Source organism: Erinaceus europaeus, chromosome 10, assembly GCF_950295315.1.
Source record: "Erinaceus europaeus chromosome 10, mEriEur2.1, whole genome shotgun sequence".
Classification (NCBI taxonomy): domain Eukaryota; kingdom Metazoa; phylum Chordata; class Mammalia; order Eulipotyphla; family Erinaceidae; genus Erinaceus; species Erinaceus europaeus.
The window spans coordinates 12,511,204-12,533,371 of NC_080171.1; the positions used below are offsets into that span (position 1 = coordinate 12,511,204).

Genomic DNA, 22,168 nt, shown 5'->3' on the forward strand with positions numbered 1-22,168 from the left:
GCATGAGGTCTTGAGTTCAGTCCCCAGCAGCACATGTACCAGATGTCTGGTTCTTTCTCTCCTTCTGTCTTCATGAATAAATAAAATCTTTTTCTTTAAAAAAAATAATAATTTCAACACTGGAGTTGGGCGGTAGCACAGCGGGTTAAGCACACGTGGTGCAAAGCGCAAGGACTGGCAGAAGGATCCCGGTTCCAGCCCCCAGCTCCCCACCTGCAGGGGAGTCGCTTCACAAGCGGTGAAGCAGGTCTGCAGGGGTCTATCTTTCTGTCCTCCTCTGTCTTTTCCTCTCTCCCTTTCTCTCTGTCCTATCCAACAACGGCGACAACAATAACTACAACAATAAAACAAGGGCAACAAAAGGGAATAAATAAATATTTAAAAAAAGAATTTCAACAGACAAGTGTGACACCTGTGTAGTTTCTAAATCCATTCTTTAATATAGTCATGTAAAAATGAAACTAGAATAAAAGCTCAGGAGACTGAATGTCCAAGGGTCTCTGGACCTGGTCGGAAAAAGGAAAAAGGCCAAGATCCTACCACCCCGCTTCTCTTTATACCCTTCTTACGTCACCGGGGCTCACTTTTCATTGGCCCAATGAGACAAGCTCCTCCCCCTTCATATAGTGCAGAAAAAAGAGAATCAGTTCCACGTGTGCAAACCCAGTGACAACACAAACGTGCTAGTATGCATCCCAGCTCCATGTGTGCAAACCCAAGACCCCCTGTGTCCTGCATTTGTCCCTCAACAGAACTTCCAGGCTGCAATTCTCCTAGGACACAAGAAAAACAAAACAGTAGGAAAGGAATTTAAAGCCTGAGGACAGGAAAGAAGGAGGAGGTTAACACCCACTTACTCAACAAAAGATGAAAAGGGCTTCTTTTTTCTTTATATAGGATTTTTTTTTTAAGAAAGGAGACATTAACAAAACCATAGAATAAGAGGGGTACAGTTCCGCACAATACCATATCCCACCCCCTCCCCCGATAGCCTTCCCATTCTCTATCTCTCTGGGAGCATGGATCCAGGGTCGTTGTGGGATGCAGAAGGTGGAAGGTCTGGCTTCTGTAATTGCTTCCCCGCGGAACATGGGGGTTGACTGGTCGATCCATACTCCCAGTCTGCCTCTCTCTTTCCCTAGTAGGGCAGGGCTCTGGGGAAGCGGAGCTCCAGGACACATTGATGGGGTCGTCTGTCCAAGGAAGTCTGGTCGGCATCTTGCTGGCATCCGAAACCTGGTGGCTGAAAAGAGAGTTAACATACAAAGCCAAACAAATTGTTGAACAATCATGGACCTAAAGACTGTAATAGTGCAGATGAAGTGTTGGGGGTTATTGCCTGCATGCTCTTGTGTACTTCTGCTTTCAAGTATGTATTTTTCCCCTAGTTTATGAGCATGGGTGAATCTATGCTCTGTCTCAGGGGACCTAGACTATATCTAGGTTTGGGGACTTTATTGGGGAGTGGAACACCTGGAATGGCAAAAAGGCTTCTTTAAGGGGGTAGGGAAGCAAAGGCAAAAGACATAGTAGAAAGAAAAAAAAACTGAAGGTAAACACAAATCTTCAGGTTGAGAGCACCCATATAAACAAAAGATCTATTCCTACAGCTGACAGTATTTCAGAGGCTAGGGACAATGATAGTCTTAGAAGTTTCCAGAGGGGGAAAAATATGTCAACTACAAAAGAATGAATAAGAAACTGACATCAGATAGCCCCTCAGAAATACTTCTAAACAGACTTTTAAAATTCCAGTGGACCAGGGGCCGGGCAGTGGTGCACCTGGTTGAGCGCACATGTTGCAGTGCACAAGGACTTAGGTTCAATCCCTGCCTGCGGAGAGAAGGCTTTGCAAGTGGTGAAACAGTGCTACAGGTGTGTGTCTCTCTCTCCCTCTCATTCTCCCCCTACCCTCTCAATTTCTGGCTGTCACTATCTAATAAATGAAGATAATAAAAAAATAGATAAAATAAAATTCCATTGGAAACTGAACTTGAATCTAAATTATACTCCAGGCCCAACAATAAGGGGAAGGAGACATTTTGAGTTATGCAGAGAAGGCCAATCACATATGCACACCAATTGATAAGGTGTGTAAGTTGAACAGAACAAAAAGAAAAAAGAATGAAATGACAAAAAAAAAAAAAAGGAGATTTAAATAAAAAAAAAAGAACAATGATAACTAAGAAAAAATGAGCAAAGTGAAAATGAAATTGAAGGACAAAAATTTGAGAGTTGACAATTGTGTGGTAGGGGTTAAATAAATACATATGATCTTTTTCTTTATAGATCAGATCACATTTTATTATATAGTAACTAACAGTGCATGGCCACAATATGGTAAGGGCTATTTTTTATTTTTAGATAGAAAAAGAGAGAAATTGAGGGAATAAGGGGACATAGAGAAGGGGAGGGATAAGGCTGGTTAAGCTGGTTAAGCTCACATAGTATGAAGCACAAGGACCCACTTGAGGATCCAGGTGTGAGCCCCCGCTCCTGCAGGGAGGACACTTCATGAGTGGTGAAGCAGGTCTGCAAGTGTCTCTCTGTCTGTCTCCCTTTCTATCTCCCTCCCCTCTTAATTTCTCTCTGTCTTACACTTGCACTCAATCAGGTGCACCACCACCCAACCCTATAAGTGCTATTTTTACTGAGGTAAGTGTTCAGAAGTTCAAGCCTAGAAGACTTTGAATATAGTTCCAACACAGAATTTAAATGTTATAAAACCACAGAACTGGAAAGAATAAAGATTGTGGTGGTGTGGAGAAATGCACATCCTGTAAAGAAACAATGGTACTTTACAGAGTACTGTGAATACTCTCAGTCATTTACGCAGACAGTGTTAAACATGCATGCTTTTATGTTTATATGTACTTTACATGCACAGAAATGCTTTCATTCACTTTTTAAAAAAGAGAATCCAGTTTCTTTTTAATTTAATTAAGGCATATATTAATTCATTCACTTTCTTTTTTCTATTTTTTAAAAAATGATCTTGATTTATTTATTGGATAGGCACAGCCAGAAACTGAGGGGGAAGGGGGTTATATGGAGAGAGACAGAGACACCTGCAGCACTACTTCACCATTTATGAAGCTTTCCCCCTGCAGGTGGGGGACCAGGGACTGGAACCTGTGTCCTTGAGCACCGTAACATGTGCGCTCAACCAGCTGCGCCACCACCCGGCCCCAATTTCATTCACTTTCTACACTTCTGTGTCTTCTGAATTTTTACAAGCTTGTATCAATGTTGACATTCTATTTTTTTAACTTATTTTTTATTTAAGAAAGGATAAATTAACAAAACCATAAGGTAGGACATTCTATTTTTAAATAGACTATTAGTTTAAAGATTTACTTAACTACTACCAGCCTTCCTAGATATGGTTTTTGGCAAAACATTGAGCAATTAAAAAAAGAAAGAAAAAAAGAAAGGAAGGAAGGAAGAGAGAAAGAAAGAGGGAAGGAAAGGAAGGAAGAAAGAGAAAAGACTGATTAAGTGAAAGGAGTTGCAGCTGGCGAATCCCTCCATCTAAAGCTAGACAAAAGAACACAGATGTTTTAAATCTTATGAAAACCAAAGCAAAGTGAAGAACAGCAAAAACCCTACATACAGACCACAACCCAACAGAAGATCAACACTGCCATCTACTGAGGACTCCTTAGAGAACAGGCTGTTGAGTTGAGAACCTTTTTTGTTGATGTTACATTTGATACCACCGCAGACCTGAGATCGGCTTTATCTTCTATCAGGAGTCTGGTTTAACGTTCACTCCAGCCAAGAGCTGACCCAAAGGACATGTTTGTAATTTTCTTTTTTTTTAAATATTTATTTATTTATTTATTCCCTTTTGTTGTCCTTGTTGTTTTATTGTAGTTATTATTGTTGTTGTTGGATAGGACAGAGAGAAATGGAGAGAGGAGGGGAAGACACCGAGGGGGAGAGAAAGACAGACACCTGCAGACCTGCTTCACAGCTTGTGAAGTGACTCCCCTGTAGGTGGGGAGCCGGGGGCTCAAACCGGGATCCTTCCACAGGTCCTTGCGCTTTGCACCACCTGTGCTTAACCTGCTGCGCTACCGTCTGACTCCCAGTTCTAATTTTCTAACACAGTTGTATTGGATTTTTTTTTTTGTGGGATTAAAGAAAAGGGGGTGATTGGTAACTAGAAATTATTAGGGGCTGGGAGATATTACATTTTTTTAAAAGATTTTTTTGTTAATTATCTTTATTTATTGGATAGAGACAGCCAGAAATTGAAAGGGGGGGTAGAGAGGGAGAGACACCTGCAGCCCAGCTACACCACTCGTGAAGCTTTCCCCTGCAGGTGGCAACTGAGGGCTTGAACCCAGGTCCTCATGCATTGTAACATGTGCCCTCAACCAGGTGTGCCACCAGCTGGCCCCCAAAACTCATTTTACCAAGCATGAGAACCCATGTTCAAACCCCTGGCCATCACATAGGAGTACAACACAGAGGAGGAAACTTCAGTGGCCATGCTGTGGCGTCTCTCCTTCTCTAGCTCCTCCTCTCTTTCAGCCCACTATTTAAAAGAGAGTTGGGGGGGGGGGGCGAAGAGAGAAGCTGCCCGGAAGCAGTGGAATTGTGCAGGTATAAAGTCCCAGAAGTTCCCAGGAGAAAGAAAGAAAGGGCCTTTATAAGGACTACTTTCCAAAGATAACATATCATTCAGTGAAATAGTGAATTGTATTTCTGGTGACTGCACAAGGGTAAGTAGGAAAACAGATCAGTCCTCTATCCTGCAAGTTACCAAAAGAATACATTTCTACAAGAAATAAGATCTTGCTTTTGACATGCAGGTATTTAGCATATTCTGGTAAATTTTTTTTTTTTTTTTTTTGCCTCCAGGATTATTGCTGGGACTCGCCTGCATGAATCCACGGCTCCTGGGGGCTATTTTTTTCCCTTTTGTTGCCCTTGTTGTTTTATCATTGTGATTATTATTGCTGTTGTTATTGATGTTGTTGTGGTTGGATAGGACAAAGAGAAATGGAGAGAAGAGGGGAAGACAGAGGGGAAGAGAAAGATGGACACCAGCAGACCTGCTTCACCGCTCGTGAGGTGGGGAGCCGGGGGCTCAAAACGGGATCCTTACACCGGTCCGGTCCTTGGGCTTCATGCCATGTGCACTTAACCTGCTGTGTACCTTTTATCTCGTTTAATTATTTTTTCTTTCTTTTCCTTCATAGGACAGTGAGAAATTGAGAGGAAAGGGGAAGATAAAGAAGGAGAGAGACATTTACAACACTGCTTCATTGCTCATGAAGCTTCCACTCCAGCAGGTGGGGGCCAAGGATTTAAGCCCAGGCTTGCACATGGTAGCACGTGTGCTCTACCAGGTCTGCCACCATGTTCAGTTACTGTGCACACCCCCTTGCATTCACAGACAAGGATCCACAGACCGACACTAAGTCAGCACCATCTACCACTAGGGCACCAGAGTCCAGACAGTTTAAGCCACACCAACAGTCATCTTATCAAACTCAACCTCTATTTAGCAAGCACTGGATTTTTATACATTTACCCACCTTCCTGAAAAACCCAAACCCAGCTTTCTTATTTATTTATTTATTTATTTATTTATTTATTTAATAAAGGAGACATTAACAAAACCATAGGATAATAGGGCTACAACTCCACATAATTCCCACCACCAGATCTCCGTATCCCATCCCCTCCCCTGATAGCTTTCCTATTCTTTATCCCTCTGGGAGTATTAGGCCCAAGGTCATTGAAACCCAGTTTTCTGATACAAAGCCTTGTTACTTTTTAGAGTGAAGGCTGAACCAAGTTCAGACACTGCCATGATGCCAGCCTCACTTTCCTGGGCAGACCTCACCAATGTGTCCCAGAACCTCACCTCTCCAAAGCCCTACCCCACTAGATATAACAGGCTGGGGGTGTGGATCCACCTGCCAACACCCATGTCCAGTGGAGAAGCAATTACAGAAGCCGGACCTTTCACCTTCTGCACCCCATAAGGACTTTTGGTCCATACTCCCAGTCGGGGAGATGTTAGGGGGAGACGACCAAAGGGCTCTGAACTCCAATTCCATCAAAACCTGGGGAAAGAAGAGGGGAAAAATAAGGACACTCAGAATCAGTAGTTGGTGTAGGTTTGACTTACAAAGGAAGAGAGGGCAGACTCCTAGGGGAAACATGGGCAAATATGTATAAATAAATTTATAGAAATAATAGTCAACCCGTATCTGTGACCTTGGAAAAAAGACTGCAGTTTCCAGTGGAGGGAATGGGGACACAGACTCTGGTAATGAGACTGGTGCAGAATTATACTCATCATGATTTGTAAATTAATATTATTAAGTAACTAAAAATAATAAAAACAAAGTGAAGGCTGAAAAAAAACCCAGCATTCCAATAAAATCAAAGCTGATTTCAACCACATATGTGTTTTTTTTTGTGTGTGTGTTCTCGATTTTTACCAGAGCACTACTCAGCTTTGGCTTATGGTGGTGTTGGGGAGGGAACCTAGGACTCTGGAGCTTCAGGCACGCAAGTCTCTTTAGATAACCTTTATTCTCTCCCACTCCATATACTGTTTTTTCTCCCATTTTGTTGCCCTTGTTTTTATTGTTATTGTTACCATTGATGTTGTTGTTGTTGAATAGGATAGAGAGATATTGAGAGAGGAAGGAAGACAGAGAGGGGGAGAGAAAGATAGACACCTGCAGACCTGCTTCACCACCTGTGAAGCGACTCCCCCGCTGGATCCTTACACCCATCCTTGCGCTTCCTGCCATGTGTGCTTAACCCACTGCGCAACCACCCGGCCCCCGCCCCCATATTCTGGTTTTTTAAAATAAACTGTAAACTGTACTAGAATCACTAACTCATTAGAGCTAGAAACACACCCCAAATCACATGGTTCACTAAGCATCTATGCTGGGTTGGTGTCTGAAATGCTGCAGGGCTCTGGTGAAGAAAGAGGAAGAGGTGAGTAACATACATAGGATTTTTTTTTTAATAGGACAGAGAGAAATTGAGAGAGGACAAGAGATGGGAAGACAGAAGACACCTGCAGACCTGCTTCACCACTAGTGAAGCAGCCCTCCTGCAGGTGAGGAGCCGGGGCTCCAGTCGGGATCCTTGTACTTTGTACTATGTGCTCTTAACCCAGTGCGCTGCCGCCCAACCCCCTACACATGATTTTTAATTTAGTCAATGATCAGTACATATTGACTGAGAGTTTACAAACAGGGGCCGGGTGGTGGTGCACCTGGTTGAGCACACGTTACAGTGCAGCGAGGACCTGGGCTCGCTTCCTTGGCCCCCACAGCTTTGCGAGTGGTGAAGCAGGGCTACAGGTGGCTCTGTCTCTCTCCCTATCACTCCTTACCTCTCAATTTATGGTTGTCTCTATCCAATAAATAGGGATAAAATTAATTGGAAAAAGAGAATGCAAAAATGTATTTTGTTATTTTTTTGTTTCCCATTTCCCTCTCGATTTCTCTGTCTCTGTCCAATAATAATTGTATTTAAGAATAAAATAATTGAAGTGATAAAACAGTTTCACATTCTCAGGGTCAGATGGTGGTTCACACGATAGAGCAGACATGTTACTATACTCAAGGGTAGGAGTTCAAGCTCCCAGCCCCTCCTGTGTGTGTGTGTGGGGGGGGAGCTTCACAAACAGTGGAGCAGAGCTGCAGGTGTCTCTCCTCTGTGTCTCTCATGCTTTGTCAGGAAGAAAAAGAAAATAAGGGTGCCAGGAATGGAGCCATCCTGAGGGCATCGGGTCCCAGTGCGGGGTGGGGGTCAGGGAATGGGGCAGACTTTTTGTGGCGGGAATGGTGCTAATATACACTCCTAGTAACTTACAGTCTCACAAATTACTATTCAATTTATAAGAGAGGGGGAAAAAATGGATAGATTGTCTCAAACTTTTTGTTGCCTAGACCACAGCTCTGACTACATGAACCTTCAATCTAAGCACTTGACTTCCAATTAGTGGGGGTCGGGCGGTAGCACAGTGGATTAAGCACAGGTGGGAGCAACGTAAGGATCCTGAATTGAGCCCCTGGCTCTCCACCTGCAGGAGTCGCTTCACAGGTGGTGAAGCAGGTCTGCAGGTGTCTGTCTTTCTCTCCCCCTCTCTGTCTTCCCCTCCTCTCTCCATTTCTCTGTCCTGTCCAACAACAACGACATCAATAACAACAACAATAACAACAACAACAATAAAACAACAAGGGCAACTAGAGGGAATAAATAAAAATAAATTAAAAAGACTTCAAATTAGTAATCAGATTGAATTTTAACAGTGGGCTCAAATTGTTAATACATTTTTTGTGTGTGAGGGAAGTTTACTAGGAAGTAGATGAGGGTAGCTAAATCTAAGTAGACACTATTTCATTATGAACTTTATACTGACTCACTGCAGACTATTGTGTACTTTTGCTTTCAGGTATTTATTTTACCCTAATTTATGGATATATGTGGACGTATGCTCTATTTCATGGGACCTGGTCTATATCTAGGTTTTGGGACTTTGTTAGGAAGTGAACCACCTGGAATGCAGTTAGAGAATACTATGAAAGGAAAGGTCTCACGTGAATAATGAGGGGTGTTGACATTCCATGCCTGACGTCTCTGGACAGTCTGAAGTGAAGCCTGCTGAGATGGTACTCGTTACGTTGATTAGGTTCAGATTGGCGTATTAATACATTTCTAATAATAGCTTGCTCTTTGAAATATTAAATCTAAAAGCTTAGGCCAGGGAGAACAAAAGCAACTGGTGGTGTTACTTTATATGATACAGCTATAAGTAACTAGCATAAAAGGCTATATTAATATACATAAATTATGGCGAGGTCTTGTATGCTACAGCAAATCCTAACAATGGGATTTTCAAAGTTAACCCAATTGCCAAATGATTTGGTTATAGCAATAACTATCTACTGCTTTCTTAAACCCTAAGAGAGCAGGAACCTTCCCCCTTTCCCTATAAAGCCCATTATTTCTCCCAGTCCTGAAACCTCTAGGGCAAGGCTCACTTTCCTGCAGGCTTCTCACAGTTCATACCAACTGATACTGCACCTGCTGATCCCAACCTAAGCAATGCAACCAGTACCACCTCAGCATGGTTAAGTCTTTATGAAGAAAAAAAAAAAAAACCCGAGATTCACTCTCTGGTTTGAAGTGATTGGTCCTCAACATGAAAGCAAACCATTCTGCAAAACTTTTCCAAGTCAGCCAAGGGCTGGGGGAGCATGTGTCCTCTCTCTGCCATCTCTCTTCAGACGAGGCCGGGCATGTTCAGGGCAGTAGACTACCATATTTCATCATACATATTTCATCATACTTCTCGGTCAAGTTCCCATTCTCAGGAGACTGTAAAATCTACTTAATTTTTGCCTGAGCCCAACAAGCAATATGCAGGTGGGCCAGAGGTACTGTCTGGGGGTCCCTTGGAATATACCAAAAATAGACCTACTAGCTTTTTCCATAATGCAGACCCCCAATCTCATCTGCTGTTATTCTTGCCTTTAGGTTCCTGATTATAATAAACAATCTGTTCTGCTCTATACCGTAATGCTTTTTCAGACACCAAGTTGCAGATGCTACCATAACACAAACCTGATTCCCCTGGGCAGATGACCTCACCGACGTACCCTGAAACCTTACTCTCCAGATCCCCACCCCACTAGGAAGATAGAAACAAGTTGGGATATGGATCAATAGGCCAACACTCATGTTCAGTGGAGAATTACGGAAGCCAGACCTCCCACCTTCTGTACCCCATAAAGATCCTGGGTCCATGCTCCCAGAGGGATAAAGAATAGGAAAGCTTTCAAGGGAGGGGATGGGATATGGAACTCTGTTGGTGGGAAATGTGTGGAATTGTACCCCTCTTATCCTATGATCTTGTCAATATTTCCATTTTATAAATAAAAAATCTACTTTAAAAAAAAACAACTATTTCTACAAGCCGGTGCCCACCCTTCACAAATCTTTAACATGGGAAAGAAAACAAAGATGCCCTGTTTCCTTTAAAAACCAGTAACAATTATAGTAGTAGTACTTCCTTAACACAAACTCAGCAAATCTGCCTGGCCAAAGGTTAAGGGTTGGCACTGCACAGGTCCCGGCGTGTCCCATGGCAGGTTGACCACCTGGCCCCGCCCCAGGGGTCTGTCAGGTAGATGCCCCGCTTACCACGCGGCTTCTTACAACTCGCACTGGGTAACAGTCCAGAGATTCCACTTTCCATCTATAGCAAGGAGGTTTGATAACAGCATGGCTCACACAGATTATTTTATTTTATTTTAAATTATACTACTAACATTTGGGGGGGGGAGTGATTTATTTGCGTTGCTTCCATTTCCCTACTGTAGTGTTAGGACTTGACATTAAGCATCAGTCTTCTACTTCCTATTTACAGTTCATCCAGAATATTACTCCAAATACAATATATAGCTCAAAAGAAAACCGTAGGGGCGCTGTCGTTCCTGTTTTTCTTTCCTCTTTACATGTTTCGCAAAAATCATGGGACTTAAATGAACTTTCTATGGAGAGTTTCTGTACAAGTATGAAAGGGTAGGGAATACAGGAATAGAGCCAAACAAAATTTTGCACAAATAACAATGAAACACAGAAAGGATACGTGATGTTATCTGGGGCACAAATATAAACAATACAGTACCATTTGAGTAATTTAGCAAGACAATACTCATATTTTATATAGAAATAAAATCGCAAACCTGGAGAATGCTCTGACAAATATTAAACATTATATATACAATGAGGTAAATGTACCTTGGTCTCTTGAGAGGTAATTTAAGTCTTTTAAAGCAATTGACATTTTGAAGCATCTCCTGAACATATATAAGGAAATTATCAAACACCCCATTCCATTGGCACAATGTGAAAAAAGGGATATCAAAAACATGGTTCGTGGCCATTCATTCAAAATATTGTTAAAAATAAACACAAATTCTTCTTACGTTTTATATATAAATAGGTTGAATGTTATTAGCCACATTTCAAAGAATTTACAAGGTTGCATAATAGGATTCTCAAGTTTAAACATACTGACAGTCCTCAGAATGTCCTAGACGTGGGCATTCCAGCAACCCAAACCAGACACCAGAAGCTTCGGTGCATGCCCAGAGCTATTCTTTAGGGACTCAAAAAATCTCTCCCTTGGCATTCCCTGCCAGACTGTAACAAAACCATTACTTGGAGCCTCCAGTTTGGAGTCAGAACACTGCCACAGTCAAGAAACAAAAGAAACAGTTATTTTACAATCACTCTTTCAGTGCAAAAATAAAACAAACTCTCGGTTAACCTGTCTGATGGGTTTCTGATTCTGATTTGCATTTTTAATGAGCACTTGACCATCCCGCTTTCCAGCAGAGTCTGTATGTGACGGTTCTCAGAGGTGCAGAAAAGGGAACTCATTCATATATAAACTGCAAAATGGCCAAGGGACCACTTAAATTCTGTAGTCACAACTGCAACTTTGAATTTTTAATGGCCATGGCACTAGACACTGACTCAAGGCACTTCTTGAGCACTATTATTACAGCAGAAAAACATTACAGGCTCAGCTCTTTGGGTCTCACCCTGTCCCACAGGGGACGTGATTGGTCACTGCTGCTGGCACAACTCCTGTTGCCATAGCTGCCACCTGGAAGCCATCCCGTTCCTTCCTTCCGTGGTCAGAGCTGTGCTCAGAGCAAGGCAGCCGGGAGGGGACTCATCCACCCAAGATTCCACCCAATCTTCGAACTTAAGAGACTCCCTCCCTGTCTGTCACATTCAATGACTTGAGTTATTTGAAGGAAATACAAGTAGCCTACAGTGCTCTCCACACCCAAAGCTGTTACTCAGTCTTAAAAGGCTGCTGGCTGGCTGGGTGGGGGTGCGGGGAAAGGTGGTGCTAAGGCAGTGTTCTCTGAGTCCAGCAGAAAGGGGACCGAGTGGAGCAGCTGAAGGGGTAAGGAGGGGGCCAAGGGTATCTACATCCCTCTAACTCCCTCCTCTCCCATCCCCATCCGTCCAGGCAGGTTCTGGAGGAGGTGAATGTGGACAGGTAGCTCGGTGGCCTTAAGGTAATGTTGTAGCCAAGCTGAGCTCAGAAGGTGAGTATCTGAAGACAGGCAGTTAAACAAAAACTTTTGTTTCTAAACAACAAAATTAACATGCCAGTTAAAGTGATCTACAGTCACTGTCACAGTAGTTGTCACTGGTTTCAGCTTTTATGTTCATTCTCAATGCTAGCTAATTGAAATTTATCACACTCTCATTAGCCCCAAAAAGGAATTAACTGCAGTCAATGTGAACTCGATTTAGAACTAAATTCCACTTTTGAAACCCTCCTGGATTCACCACCAAAAAAGTTTCCCCAATGAGGCAAGGACAGTATAATTGTAAATCAATGATTTAAACAGTGTCTTTAGCAACAGTTTCTAACCTTTTATGAAAATGAGAACATGAGATATCATGTTACCAATCACAAATTTAAATTAGACAAGAACTTTTGGTATGTTCTCTAAAATCATATAAAAATAATTTTAGTGGTAAGATACATTGGTCCCCTATATTTCCAAAAAAAAAAAAAAAGAGTACAAGAGAAGTACCAGATCATAGTTAGAAATGATTAAACAGAAACTATAACAAATTAAAAGAGAAAAACTTCCAAATCATTCCTTTGCTTTAATGAAACCATGATATCTAAACTTGTAGTCAAAACATTAATTTTTAAGTGCATTTTTCCTGTCATGTTTTTAAACAGATGAAGTCAGCACTAAGCTCCTATGAAGTATGTCATTAATTCTATGATAACTTTGGCTTGAAGAGTCAACAGTCTTCCAATTTTGCTATGTGATAAAACATTTATCAGAGGGCAGCTCAGTGAGCATAAGTGACCACCATCTCTTACCCCAAATACTGGAGAGGTTATTCTGACCATCTCTTCTGGAAGTTGATAGAACTAACTGCAAAGTCAAGGTCTTGCCTCACAACTACAGTTGCCTTTCTTCCTTCCTTTCTTTCTTTCTTTCTTTCTTTCTTTCTTTCTTTCTTTCTTTCTTTCTTTCTTTCTTTTTTTCCACCTTAAAATAAGGTCACAGTGATAAAGAGGTCTCTGATAACTGTGAAAGCCCTGCAAAGACGTTTAGCACTGGAAATAAAAGATCAATGATGAGAAGCCAGTTTCAATTTAATGTGAGAAGAACTATGACAAGTTCACTTTAAACATTTACCGTGAGCAAAAAGCATCTGTAACTGGAAAATCTACACTCAGAAAATACTTCTACTGCCTCTCGCCCAAATCGCAAGGGTGCGCTGAACTCACTACACCACCACGTGGATTAGTAACTGCGCCATCTGCACGCAGGAGACGATATTAAAAGCTGCCCTCCCCAAACTGTAGTGAGGTCTCAAAGCAGCCCTGTACTGACTCTAGGCTCAATTACAAAGACTGAAAATCCTAGAAATGTTGACACCTGCTTACCAAATATGATTCTCCTGCATACCTGTTAGCTGTTCAAATTATTAACCACCTTTACTTTCCCATTTAACATGAACCATATTTGCATCTCAAACGTAACACATTTCTTAAAAAATATAACACTGTCTTTGATCAGATAAAGGGGGAAAAATGGCTTACAGAATGCCACAAAACTTTTACAAGCAGCTAGACAAGCTTTCCCTTTTCGAACAATTAGTCCATAGGCTGGGGCTTTAAATTACTAAAGTACTATAAGCATCTGGGTGCCACGTGACTTTTAAAGTAACCTACACAACACAGGTAAGTGCAAAGTTCGATGTAAGATCGTTCAAACGTAACCATGACAACAATTTACCAATTAATGCCACTTCGTTTCTTTAGTGGTTTAAGTACGTTTTGGTAGGAGAAAGGCATTTTCAAAATGGAATACTGAACAACATACCACAAAAACACTCCCAACAAACAAACAAACAAACAAACAAACAAATCTGGTGACCCAGAAACCTTTTTTTTTAAATTAAAACATGAAGAGGTTTTGATACATAGAGACTTGAAGCACCTCTACTCGTTTCCATTTAAAAGACATATGGAAGTGGCACTTTCTGGTATAGTACAATTCCACTCATTTAGGCAATCATGTCCTAAATATGCGAAAGAACAGTTAGAGTATACAAAATACAACCGTATAAGTTCTGTCCCTCACTACTATATGAGGTCATTTTTAGACTCAAGATAAGAGCTTTATAAGTATTCATTTTAAGATCCTGAAAATCACAGAACAGTACATTCAAAGTCTGAAGCAAGGGAACTCTTTAGTGGTTCAGAATCCTCTGAGAATGTACTAACCAGGAGTAAATCACTTTCTCTAAAAATAAGAAATGTTTCATTTCGCTCATCAATCCAGCTCCTTTAACTAACCTTAAAGGTAATTTTCAGCAGAGTTACCTAAAGTTAAGACCTGCAATTTAAAATTTTAAAAGACCTTCTTTTAAAAAACAAGTTCTGTTAATAAAAAATACAGGTAGACTGCATAATATTTGAGAACTGTCCTGGGAAAGCAGCGCTCACTCATAGTGCAGAAGAGGACCCACAGGGCTGTTTTCTGGGTCCCAAGAATCCTTGGGAAGTTCTCAATTGACCTTATGCCACTGTCGCACAAGGAAGCAATAGCCTTCTGTTCCCTCTCAGTGAGGTAGAACAAGTGACTTCCCAAATGAAGACCCAGGAGCAGATCTGGAGGCGAAGTAGAGTTCAGGCAAAGCTGGAGAGTTACATTTTGATGCCTTCCTGTTGACTGAGTTGTGACAATGTCTTCTTAATCCTCAAAGCTGTAAGTCTGGCTGCTCCGTTGGCATACCAACATTCTCTCATGATTTTAGCCATCACTCTCAAGGCCTACAAGAAAATAAAAATAATTAATGCACACACCATTTTTCATTGAGCTGGCTAAGAATTTGCCTAGAAATTTTCTTTTAAAATTATATGTGTAAAAAAAACTGATAAATCTTCCTAAAGTGGAGGGGGAAAATAAAAAGATAAAGATGGCTAAGAAAATCAGACGGCAGAGGGTGGGGGTAGATAGCATAATGGTGATGCAAACAGACTCTCCTGCCTGAGGTTCCAAAGTCCCAGGTTCAGTCCCCCCCCCACCCCATCATATGCCAAAGCTGAGCAGTGCTCTGGCAAAAAATAAGTAAGTAAGTAAATAAATAAGAAAAAAATTAAAAAAAAAAAATTAGATGGTGGAGCTCCGGGTGGTGCACCTGGCTGAGTGAACACACTGCAACGCTCAAGGATCCAGGTTCAAACTCTCAGTTCCCATCTGCTGGGGGAAAGCCTCTCAAGTCACGAAGCAGGGCTACAAGTGTCTTTTCCCCCTCTTGATTCCCTCAACCCCTCAGTTTCCCTCTGCCTTATTATAAACAAATGAGAATTTTAAAAAGATACTGTAGGAGGGTCGGGTGGTAGTGCAGTGGGTTAAGTGTGTGTGGCGTGAAGTGCAAAGACCGGCGTAAGGATCCTGGCTCGAGCCCCCGGCTCCCCACCTGCAGGGAAGTCGCTTCATAGGCGGTGAAGCAGGTCTGCAGGTGTCTGTCTTTCTCTCCCTGTGTTTCCCTCTTCTCTCCATTTCTCTCTGGCCTATCCAACAACTACATCAATAACAACAATAATAAAAATAAAAACCACAACAGTGATAAAACAACCAGGGCAACAAAAGGGGAAAAAATGGCCTCCAGGAGCAGTGGATTCATGGTGCAGGCACCGAGCCCCAGCAGTAACCCTGGAGGCAAAAACAAAAAAAAAAAAAAAAAAAAAGAAACTTTAGAAATAAAAGGAAAACCAGAAGGCCTGTTTAACAGGTCTAGCATTCATAACTGCAGTTGAAGAAAGGAACAGGAAAATGGAAAGGAAGAAATCAAGATACTGGAGAGACATCTGCTTAGAAATAAGCATTTGTTTCTGGATTAAAAGGACCAATGGGGGAAACATATGCACGCATATATATGTGCAGTCAACAAATATTTAATCCGTACCGCCGCCCCAGCTCCTAAGATATACCAATGAACAGATAAAACTGCCCATCAAAGCTACATCCTAGAAATCTAAAGCATATAATTAATAACTGACTAAAGTAAAGGACTTTTTAGCAATAAGTGTTAAAGAGAAATATCATTCAAAAAGTAAGAAAAAAAGAAAGATTGGAAGGGCCTGGTGGTGGCGCACCTGGTTGAACACACATGTGACAAAGCGCAAGGACCTGGGTTCGAGCCCCTGGTCCCCACTTGCAGGGGGAAAGCTTTGCAAGCGGTGAAGCAGGGCTGCAGGTGTCTCTCAGTCAGTCTCTCTTTTCCTCTCTATCTCCCCCTTCCCTCTCAATTTCTGGTTGTCTCTAATAAATAAATAAAGATAACTATAAAAATGTTTTTTAAAGAAAAACGATAGAAGAATTGTTTTCTCTTTTTATTTGATAGGACAGAGGGAAACTGAGAGGGAAGGGGGAGAAAGAGAGAAAGAGAGACACCTGCAGTTCTGCTTCACTGCTCTTAAAGATTTCTTGCAGGTGGGGACCACACGTTAGAAGCTGGGTCAGCTAGCCCCCAGCGGAATGCTTTTTTAAGTAACCAGGTAACATTTAAGCAGAGACCTGACTAGAGAAATGCGTAAACCAGGAGTTGGGCGGTAGTATGGCGGGTTAAGCGCAGGTGGCGCGAAGCGCAAGGACTAGTGTAAGGATCTCAGTTCGAGCCCCTGGCTCCCCACCTGCAGGGGAGTCGCTTCACAGGCGGTGAAGCAGGTCTGCAGGTGTCTGTCTTTCTCTCCCCCTCTCTGTCTTCCCCTCCTCTCTCCATTTCTCTCTGTCCTATCCAACAACCACGACATCAATAGTAACTACAACAATAAAACAAAAGGGAATAAATAAATATTAAAAACACAGAGAGAAATGCATAAACAAACAAACAGGAAGCCACGAGATCCAAGAAGAATTCACCCAAAATTGGTTGGTGATGAAGGTGCTACCAAGACGAACCCTGTCTAAGGGGGGAGAAGGGCATCCAGATCAAAGGGGGAGGTCGGAAGGTTCTGGAAGATGCTCTTCAAGTACCCATCAACCTCATTTTTTACAGTCTGGATACATTGCAACTACTGAGAGAGCATTTAAAAACCCTGGGAAAGTAGAAGACTGCATTAGTGATAAACGCGCAGAAAACCAGCCAGACGGAGCACAAGCCAAAGCTACAGTGGGAGCAGGAGCTGGTAGGAGATGACTGGACTCCACATTTTCTGACTCCAGCTGCAAACTTACCTTCACAATCAAAAAGCGGATCTGCTCAATAATGATCCGCTCTAGTTACTGAGTGGGCACACAGGTATCAATAGGTCGTTTGTGTTTTTGTGGCGTGAGGATCAACATTTTAAGACAAATCTAGCCTCCAGAAAAGGTCATTTGCTAAACGTCTAAAAACATTCTCTGAGTACACTGGGCCTGGATGCTCAACTTAGTTGGAGGTCTCTTAATGTTAAAAGTTCTACCCGGCCCTGCTTTAAACTGTAAAATCAACTACTTAATTCACTCACAAGCCTTTTGCCTTCTGAATGACAAGACTTCAACTCTGAAGAGAAGTGCTGGCCATAACAGATAGAGGCGCTTAGCAACAAAGGATAGGCTATGCTTCGTGACTTCTTTTTTAAAATCACATCTTGAAATGTTATGCCCATGTGAGCTCAAGAGAGGGAAACTGAGAGCCCAGAGCCCCGCTCAGCTCCGGCGTAAGATCCAGCTGAAGGCTGAACTTGCAACCTATGGGGAGGCCTCGGGCACGCAAGCCTGCCGCACTACCTCCACACTACCAGCCCAGCCCCACTTCCGCATCCTTTACAACAACAAGGGCATTCCTAAAACCTCTGGTTAAGAACTTCGCACACTGCTGGAAAGCATTTTCCCCAAGTCCCTACGACTAGTTGGCTGTACGGGCAATCAGATGAGTAAGGTATAAAGTCATCTGACCTGCCTGTCAGTCGTTTGAGATCAAAAATGGTGACTGAGCTGCTCTGGACCCAAGGCCTTCTAACTGCCACCGGCATGGATCCACTCACTACTGCAGGCTCAGCCCCGACTGAATGGAAGCATTCTCTTTCTCTTCTTCCTTTTTCCTTCCCATTAATGAAAGAGAAAGACACAGTGTGAGAGAGAGAGAGAGAGAGAGAGAGAGAGAGAGAGAGAGAGAGAACGAGAGAGAGACGAGAGACTATAGCACTCCTCAGTTCTGGTTTATGGTGGTGCTGGAATGGAACCTGGGACTTTGGAGCCTCAGGCATGAGCATCTTCTGAAGAGCCATCAAGCTGCCTTTCCCAGCCCAAGGGAGGCGTTTATTTAAATGACAGCAGACTTGGCTCAGTGGCGCACTGCTCTGACACACTGTGGCCCCTGCTAAAGGTTTACTGCCCTTTCAATGGGCTTCAAATCAACCATGAAAATCAAACAGTTCTGTTTCTATTCACTAACGTCATGAAAAAGAGAATTGTGTCTATTTTCCTACAGCAAATTCCAACTTACTGAGCAGAAGCAGTTGTACCAGGAGAAATACTTACTTCGCAGCTCTGCCATCTGTTTGGAATATTTGGCCTTAATTTCTGCTCACAAACAACTTTCCTCATTTCTTCAACGGATGGGTCAGAAGGTACAAGATCATAATAAGGCAGCTGGTAATCTTCATGAATTCCTGTATTGGTTAAAGAAAAGAAAAAAAAAGAACTGTTTTGAAGAATTTACTCAGATAATGCTAGACTATTCTTTGGCCTGATAAAAACAGAAAATATGAAAATTCTATTAGTATTCCACTGCTAAATTAATAAGTGAAACAGAGCTTGAGACTTGCTTTACCTCATCCACATCTGCTAACAACCCACCTCCCTGAGCTGGTGCAGGACCCAGGCCTTGAAGTTAAATATCACCGAAGACCACTGTAATGACAGCTGTAAGATACGATGACTCAACTTACATTTCCCCCAGTTCCCTAATGCTTAAGACATGGGAGCTTTCACTCTGAGGGCAGCCCTGTCTCCCACTTGGAATGGCTGAGCTGAGTCCTATGAGGCCAGTCCGAGGTGCCAGGCTCTTCCTCACCTTGTGTCTGCCAGTAACCCAGCCTCGGCTGCAAGGCAGAGACGGACTCTGCTCCTCACCACCTCAAAAGCCAGAAGCCCTGGTCTCAGCCAAACCTGCACTTAGAGAAGAGGCTTTCTCTTGGGCAAAAACCAAAGAGCACTCAGTCTAAAACTAAAAAGTAAAAGACAAAAACAAAAACAGACAAAACCCTTACTTTTAAAAGTACGTAATGGAATGTAGTTATATTCTATACGTGCAATTTCTAACTATCAAGTTGGAGAAAATAACCTACAATTCCAGGAGGGGAAAAAAAAATTCTCTGTGACTCAGGCATGTTCCAGAAAGTCCTCTAGGAGGCCCCAAGTAATCGGCACTGTAAATAACTATATTCCAAGGTAGCGAGGGGCTGGGCCCAGCTGCTTCCCAAGATTCAGGAGTGTTGGGAAATTGTGCAGATGTGGTTGAACATTGGCAGGGCCCACAAACCACCATATTTCCATGCAAGTATTATTATCTACAAACCAATCTTCTGCTTTGTCTTAGAAATGACTAAAGGGGGAGTCGGGCTGTAGCGCAGCGTTTTAAGCGCAGGTGGCGCAAAAGCACAAGGACCGGCATAAGGACCCCGGTTCGAACCCCGGCTCCCCACCTGCAGGGGAGTCGCTTCACAGGCGGTGAAGCAGGTCTGCAGGTGTCTGTCTTTCTCTCCTCCTCTCTATCTTCCCCTCCTCTCTCCATTTCTCTCTGTCCTATCCAACAACGACGACAACAACAATAACTACAACAATAAAACAACAAGGGCAACAAAGGGAATAAATAAATTAAATAAATATTAAAAAAAAAAAAAGAAAGAAATGACTAAAGGTCTCCTCACCAAGTTATCCCCTCAGGGTACTGCTAAATCCCACCAATTAAAACCATCACAACAGTAGCTAAGGACGCTTCCACCTTCCCAGCATGCCTCTTGCCTCTCTCAACCCCCTTTCCTAGCCATCTCCTTTTCCGACTTGCCACTTCCGGTTTTACTTCTGTTTCTGGTTTCTCTCTCTCCCTCGCTCTCTCTTTTCTCTCCCACATCCCGACCTGGAGAAGGGTTGGCGTGCAGAGAGGGAGGCAACCATTGCTGTTTGGCGCCACGTGGCCTAACCTGCTGTGCTCACAGCCGATTCTGGGGCCCGCATCAATAAAGAATTGTATTACCATGCCGCCACGAGTCCCTGGATCCTCTCTCCCGCCTGCAATGCTAGCCTGGCACAGGTGCGGGCACACTGGGGTGGAGCTGTGCGCCAGGACAAAGCAGGTGCCCCTCCCACCACTACAGGCCGCTCTCTGTTTCCTCCTACACACACAGTGGTCACCTGCTGGACATAACTTTGGACTTTTCTGATATGTATGAAGAGAAAGCAATTTCTTTTTTAAAGTTCTTTTTTTCTTAAAGGGGTTTCCCCCCTTTTTGTTGCCCTTATTGTTTTTCATTCTTGTTGTAGTTATTATTGTTATTGATATTGATGTCATTGTTAGCACAGAGAGAAATGAAGAAAGATGGGGAAGACAGAGAGGGGGAGAGAAAGAAAGACACGTGCAGACCTGCTTCACCGCCTGTCAAGCGACTCCCCTGCAGGTGGGGAGCCGGGGGCCTGAACTGGGATCCTTATGCTGGTCTTTGGCTTTGTGCCAGGTGCACTTAACCCGCTGGGATACTGCCTGACTTCCAAACTTTTTTTTAATATTTATTTATTTTCCCTTTTGTTGCCCTTGCTTTTATTATTGTTGTTGTAGTTATTATTGTTGTTGTTACTGATGTTGTCGCTGTTGTTGGGTAGGACAGAGAGAAATGGAGAGAGGAGGGGAAGAGAGAAAGGGGGAGAGAAAGACAGACACCTGCAGACCTGCTTCACTGCTTTTGAAATGACCTCCCTGCATGCAGGTGGGGAGCTGGGGGCTCAAGCAGGGATCCTTATGCCAGTCTTTGTGCTTTGTGTGCGCTTAACCCGCTGTGCTACCTGCTCTGACAAGAAAGCGATTTTTGTACGACTTCTATTCATGACAAACTGCTGAGGGCGGGAGGAGGAAATTTACCACCAATGGAACATCGCCGTGCTATCTCCCAGAACACCAAGCCCATGGCATAGATGTCGGCCCGTTTGAAGGACTCAAAGTGCTTCATGTTTATGGAGTCGTCCAGGACCTCAGGAGCCATGTACCTGGAAAAAGAAGCCGGCACTTTATGGAGCGGAGTGGTCAGCTATTTAATAGATTTCCTGTAACATCCGAGAATTAAAAAAAGAAAAGTCAACGTTAACCTTAAGACTTTTTCCAAACCCTTTTCGGCATGGTTCTTATATAAGATGCAATTTCACTTATTTAAAAAATATTTATTTATTCCCTTTTGTTGTTTTATTGTAGTAGCTATTATTGATGTTGTTGTTGGATAGGACAGAGAGAAATGGAGAGAGGAGGGGAAGACAGAGGGGGAGAGAAAGACAGACACCTGCAGACCTGCTTCACCGCTTTTGAAATGACCTCCCTGCAGGTGGGTGTTGTTTTCGCCGGGCTGGCTTCACGGGCGGGTAACAGACGACCAGGGACTCATGGTTGAGCTGTAGGCAGTATCTCTTTATTCATGCAGGACGGAGCACAATCTAAGCCGAGCTAAGCTAAACTCTACTAAAACGAACAATGTTGTCTTTATATATACTTCCCAAGTAGGGCGTGAACAGGCTGTGACATAGAGAGGGTGGAGAGAAAAGTGACTGGTGAAAATCAGAGTGTGACAAGGAGAGGGGGCAGAGCAAAAACATATCATGAAACAGTGGGGATTGAACCAATGCCCTGGAGGGAGGGTGGTGCTTGTTAACAGCGGTTATGTAAATAGAATGAAGTGGTTATGTAAACAGAATAGTGTTAAGCAGGGGGGATTTAAACCAAATGAAACAAGGGGTTTTTAAAAGCATACCAACAGGTGGGGAGCTGGGGGCTCGAGCAGGGATCCTTATGCCAGTCTTTGCACTTTGCGTGCACTTAACCCGCTGCGCTACTGCCCAATTCCCCTGCAACATCACTTTTG

At 42.9% G+C, this 22,168-nt stretch overlaps 1 protein-coding gene across 1 annotated transcript in view; it reads right to left on the reverse strand.

Annotated features, from left to right (window-relative positions):
- Nucleotides 1-10,280: 10,280 nt before the first annotated feature.
- The window catches only part of TGFBR1 (transforming growth factor beta receptor 1), a 62,262-nt gene continuing 50,374 nt past the window's right edge, over nt 10,281-22,168 (reverse strand). The window contains exons 7-9 of the mRNA XM_060199105.1: nt 21,181-21,305; nt 18,585-18,715; nt 10,281-14,887 (exon numbers count right to left, since the gene is read on the reverse strand). Coding sequence (XP_060055088.1) covers nt 14,762-14,887; nt 18,585-18,715; nt 21,181-21,305 — 382 coding nt within the window. The 3' untranslated portion in view covers nt 10,281-14,761. The remainder of the gene's footprint in view (nt 14,888-18,584; nt 18,716-21,180; nt 21,306-22,168) is intronic.